This window comes from Athene cunicularia (genome assembly GCF_003259725.1).
Source record: "Athene cunicularia isolate RWA chromosome 6 unlocalized genomic scaffold, athCun1 chr6_part1, whole genome shotgun sequence".
Lineage (NCBI taxonomy): Eukaryota > Metazoa > Chordata > Aves > Strigiformes > Strigidae > Athene > Athene cunicularia.
The window spans coordinates 19,560,208-19,566,182 of record NW_020799105.1 but is presented as its reverse complement, the minus strand read 5'-3'; the positions used below and the strand labels follow the sequence as shown (position 1 = coordinate 19,566,182).

The window sequence follows — 5,975 nt, the reverse complement described above, 5'->3', positions numbered from 1 at the left end:
GCCCCCGCAGCCCCCAGCCATGGAGGCGCGGGTCGGGCTGCGTGGGGCGGGGGGAAGCTGAGGACTGGTGAGTGCCCCCCGCGGCCAGGAGCGCCGGAGGAAGGACCGCGCCGAGCCCCTGACAGGTGTCCCCGCCGTAAGTGCCCTTACGCAGTAACTCCGAGACTGACAGACGTCGCGATCGTTCTTGCTGCGGCGATCTTCAACGATGATGTTGGCAGAGCAAGCCCAGAAGTGGTTCCCAACTCACGTGCAAGTGACGGTCCTTCAAGCCAAAGGTCTGAAGCCAAAAGGTAAAAATGGCAGCAACGATGCCTACACCATCATACAGCTGGGCAAGGAGAAGTACTCCACCTCGGTGGCTGAGAAGACCCTGGATCCCGTCTGGAAAGAGGAGGCCTCCTTCGAGCTCCCTGGATTACTCATGCAGGAGAATCCAGAAAAATACATCCTGTGCCTGATTGTCATGCACAGGTCGCTGGTGGGGCTGGACAAGTTTTTGGGACAGGTGGCGATAAGTCTGAATGACATATTTGAAGACAAGCAAAGACGGAAAACAGAGTAAGTGATGGTTGGGTTTTTTCGTTCTGTTTGTATTCCTTCTACACTTGCATTTGGGGAGGGTGGGAAATAGCCTTACTATCAACGTACTTTGAAATGAAATTAGAATGTTTTTCTCAATGGTGTGTGCAAAGCCCCTAATGTATTCGGTTACGTCATTGTGTCCTGACCTCTTCCAGAGAGAAGTTTACTGTAATCACAGTGGTCGCCCTGCACAGCGAAGGACTGTCAATAACATTGTCATTTTTTGCAAATTCTTGTGTGCAACACTAACTCATTACAGTATGTTTTTCTAAAGACTTTACTTCGTTCTGCTCAGGCCATATCCCCATACAACTCCCATCTCAGTTTGAACCATATGTGAAACTCAAATTCCCTCAAAGCCTGGTGTTGTTCTCTTTAAAAATGTTCTCCTTCAATTGCTGCAACCAAGCGTCTTTAAATATTTTATATTTATGTTTTAGTGGTCAATGAACTGTGACTTAATGAAGGCTTACCACAGCTGCACAGTGCTTTTTTGATCCTGATTAGTCTGAGGCCACGATCCTGCAGGCTGCTCTGTACAGTAGGCCTCAACAGAGAAGACTGAAGAGAAATTTCTGTTGTGGTAGTAGCCTCCATCATTACCTGCATAAGCCTTTGTCAAATAAAATTGCTGTTTGCCAGCAAATTCTAGCACTGGAATAAAAAAAATAAATAAAAAAAAAAAAGGCATCACAGCAGTTTATCAGGCTGAACTGTGTATGTATCTAATGCTCTGACTTTTTCAACTAAATTAGTAAAATTATTTGAATTTCTAGAGAGGATGTGGTTGCACGAAGCTGTCTGGTACCAGTGTAATTTATCCTCCAAAGTGTATGGGAATAAACTGTAGGTGTAGGCACACTGCAGGCATGCCTGTGACTACATGATTTGTGGCTGAGCTATGCTTGTCACACAGAAGTAGTCAGAGAACAGCATGGAGACCTCCAAGGTAGCTTATATGCAGGCTTGATGTATGAGTGCTGACAAATCTTGCTGCAGTGGTTAAAAAGTTCCTGCCTCAGGTGCCATTCCTCCTCTAATGTCTCTTCAGTAGAGTAGAAAGGCTCCTGTGCCCAAATCTCAGCTGTTAAATTTGGGTATTTCTTCTGTTGGTGGGTCTATACTGAGATGCTGGACTTTGCATCGAAGTGACTAAGAGGCTGGCATCGGTTGTCTTCGCTGACTGTGCTGGGGAGGTGTGAACCTCCAGCAGCAGAGTTGAGCTGGCAGGTGGAGGCGGAAATCATCACAGCAACACCAGCCAGGTCTTGTGGATCAGGCGACTGCTTCTCCAGAAACCATCTCAAAACCAGGTCCTGTTTATGTACGGTGGTTGAGGTTGAAGGAGCGCCAAAGACAAGTCAAGGCTGTCTTTGCACTGGTGTGGGTTTTTTTTGCAAACTACATATTTGGCAAAACAGTATGTTCACTGATTACGTAACAGGAAAGAATGTGTCCGTGCAGAATCTCTTGTGGGTTCGTGGTCTGAAGTATTATACTTCTTAATTGCTTATCTTCTTAAGTCAAACCAGTTATCTTGATGCAATACATGGTAATGCCTGTAGCCTTAGGGTCTTAATTTCTATTTATGCTTGATTCAAGAAGTTTCAGTGCTCTTTAGAATACATCTTAAAACATTCTTTAATCATCAGTTGTAATTATCTTGCAAGTAAGTAGGCAGCTGCCTTAGTTTAAACACCTTGTTGCTCTACAGAAGGAGAATGTATGAAGTAGAAACACTACTAACTGTAAAAACTTTGTAAATCCAGGTAGAAATGTGTCTTCAGAAACTGGAGGAAAGTACGTGAATTATTCATGTGTTATTGTGAGTTACAAAACGTCTTTTCCCTTTGAGGAACCATAGGCTTTCGCACCAATTTTAGCAAAAGTAGTATTGGAGTCTCACAGAATTATTGCAAAAATTTCTAAGTGGCATAATTAGCATAGTTCTTGTGATAGTTAAATAAACATTCAGATCTCCTCAGTGTTTTTATATGAAGTTTTGCTTAGCAGGGCTTCATAGGTGTTCTTTTATTTTTTTATTTCTTTCCCTGAAGTGTGAGAGGGGGAGCTCACACTATGTAAACGTGTGACAGTGCTTCCCCAAATCATGGCCGAAGTTAGCAGGGCTCCCCGAGAAAGCTGTGCTTTGCCTGCGAGCTGTACTGCAGAACATGGGGCCTGTGGGGAAATTTTTACAAACAGCCTAAGTCCTGTTTTCGGAAGTTACTCGAGCATTTAAGATTGCAAATCTTATTAAAAGTTGATGGGTGTTAGGCTTCTGGAGCTCAACAGCCGTACTTGTAAAAGTCTTACATAAGTGTAAAAGTGCAGATAGGCGGTTAGTGGGATTTTTGGCAGCACATATTCACTTAATGCCGATTTAAATTCTTATGTGATAGGAGCCACTGGAAGTCCAGTTTTCCTGTCGATGTCTTTAGGTTCTTAGAAACATCGAAAATGTCCTTTTTGAAACTGACTGTTGAAAAAATAATTCAGAGTCCTTAAGTGTTTAGATGTTTTTGAAAAGTTATTGTGGTTCTCTACTTGTATGCCTTTGTGGAATGAGGGTGTGTTGTTGCTGTCTCCTGTAAGCGTTAGCTGGAGATGTGGATGCAATATTTGTACATGTATGTGGGAGGAGGGCAAACTTGCAAGAGCGTATTTGCAAATGCAATCTCAAACAAAAAGCTTTTTCTTTTCTTTTTTCTTTTTTTTTTCCCTTTTATTAAATCCTTTTTGATACAAAATATTCCTAGTCCTGTGTTGGCAGTAAACTAAGGGTAATATATTTGGACCCGAAGACCTTCTAGCCGTGACTGTGGTGTGGGAACTGAGACACCCAGTGCCTTTCAAGACCAAGTCCAATGTCTTTATTACCAAAGCATTCTGATGGTTGAAAGCTATATTCATTGTTTCAGAAACACTAATCTGTTTTATTAAGCAATGTTTTTACTTTCAAATATGTTCAACAGGCTTGTGGTGTTATTAAATCCAGAGTTATTTTCTTATGTTGATGTAACCTTAACATTTCTTGCTTTGTTTGGGGATGAATGAGATCCAGTTATTTGATGAAGTGTCTATTGGTAATATTTCTACTTTTTAATATATTTAATAGCTTCCTCTTTCCAACACAGCTGTACATATGGTGCTGTAAGAGACAGACTCAAGAGTCACCAGGGTATTGCAAAAAAGATATTTAATATTCTGCACAATGCTGAACCCTGTCAGCAATTCCCTAGTGCTTTTTTAGTAAGGAGGTATGAGAAGTGAAGGCTACCAGCTGATTTTGAATTCCTAGGAAGATTGTGCGGTGTGTGACATTCGACTTTTTGTATTTTTTTTAAATTTAATATTTTATAATTTGGAAGAAATAAATTTAAAAATTCACTGCAGCTTCAGAAACATTATGTTAGGGAAAAGTAATCCTTTCTTTCTGCATCACTTTTTTTTGTTACTTGTCACATCTTAAGAAAAATACTCTCTACAGTAAAGTTTTCAGGCAGAGGCCTCATGATAGGATTTGCGCGTCTTGTGTTCTAATAAACTTGCTCTGGCAAAAGACTTAATGAAACAAAGCAAGAATGTTTACTATAATTTGATAGTGAAAATTTTGTACGCGCCATCACGTAATGTCCTTTCTCTTTCTTTCTGAAACTGATGATTTTTCAAATTCTTAAAAGTGAAAATTCCTGGAACGGTTAGATCCAGATGTGGCTCAGATGGTCCCTTACTAGGCCTTTTCCAGAGACTTCAGCCAAAGCATCTGCAGGATCCTAGTTCATTTCTTTCTGTCTTGGTGCAAAAATGCCCATCACACTGTGCTAGCTTTGTAACGTTGTGTCTCTGGCATCTCTGCTGTAGTTGGAAAGGGACAGGCTGGTTTTACTTCTGCTCTTTTCTCCAGATGCTGAGAGATTTTACTGTGGTATTTTTAACAGTTCGAAAAGCTTGGGAGATACTGCTTTAATGGAAGTATATTTAGCATAAGTTTCAGATCTTAGTTTTTTGACGTGTTTTTTATTTTTTGCAGTAAAATCTTGTGGGGTTTTTAATTAATCCTGAGAAATATATGACAACTTTTTTTTGGTCTGCTGTTGCAAAATAAATATACCCCTTTTGCTCTTGCAGTTTAAATGTAAATGATGATCAGTGAATGTATTGTTGTAAAGCATATATACATTTTTGTAATAATTTAAATTCAGTTATACTTCATAGTTCCCTTAATACTGCTGATGATCTGACAATGTGTAACATCAAAACAAATTTTTGAATTATCACAGAATAAAAAAATACTCACTGACATGTCTTAATTTACTGAAGTATTTTTCAGTAGTTTTTCTTAAAGATTGTGCATAGTTATTTGGTTTTTTTCCCTCTGTGCTAAAGGAACACAGTAATAGAAGAACAAATTTAAGTTCTTACACCATGATGTTACTTACTTCATCAGCTTCGTTCTTGTTCTCCAGTTCTGCTCTATTTTTTGTCCATTTCTTTATTAGATTTCCTGGAGAGCTAATTTCACTGTATGTTGAGCTGATTTAAGATGCACCACTTGTCTGGATTGTTATAAATTTGGAGAGGGCAGGTAATGGCAGAGTTATTATTTCTTACAGAAATTTTGTTTTGGAGGAGACATCTATTATTTGTGACTTAATTCCCCTTCTCCCTGTTTTCTGTAATACCTCACCACCCCTTCCACCTCACCCCTAATCACAGCAGTGTTGTAAAAAAAGCTTATTTGAGCATAATACAGTGAAGGAATCTTGGTCATATCTAAGATGCATCTCCTCTGCTTACATCAATCATATGAAAGAGTCAAAACCAGCTTCTAGGCAAACAAACAAACAAAAAGAATTAATGATTGAGTACAATCAATATCCCTGTGCTGTAAGCACTTTGGTGCTACTGAGCTTTCTGAAAGATATAAAAATTGTGTGACTTCCTCCAAATTAATGTGAATTCCTTCGTGGCAGCCTCCTCCTTGGATATGGACAGGATATGTGAGGAAGAGGCAGGAGCAAGCAACTAGTAAATAGGTAGTATACCATGGGTCGGTGCTTGTTAATGAATAAAAATAATTCTACAAAACATAACACTTTATAAATATTATTTACTAATTTTGAGCCCTAAATTTAGTTTAAACCAGGAAAATGCATTTTAGATTATTTTAGGTGATAAAACTAAATAGTAGGGGAAATGACATGCTTTAACATAAATTAACAAAATGTGGTTTAAAGTAGGAGGAAAAACTCGTTCCCCTCTAGTCAAAAGTGGGAAGAGTAGTAACTGAGAAATTTGTTAAAGATACAGAAATAATGAGCAGCCTAGAGGATCCATATGGATTTGTGCTGTTGCTTTCATGGTACCACTCATTAAATTGAGGGGGG

General features: G+C 39.4%; 1 protein-coding gene across 1 annotated transcript in view; it reads left to right on the top strand.

Annotated features, from left to right (window-relative positions):
* The first annotated feature begins 6 nt into the window (after positions 1–6).
* The window catches only part of RAB11FIP2 (RAB11 family interacting protein 2), a 30,522-nt gene continuing 24,553 nt past the window's right edge, over positions 7–5,975 (top strand). The window contains exon 1 of the mRNA XM_026851307.1: positions 7–561. Coding sequence (XP_026707108.1) covers positions 209–561 — 353 coding nt within the window. The 5' untranslated portion in view covers positions 7–208. The remainder of the gene's footprint in view (positions 562–5,975) is intronic.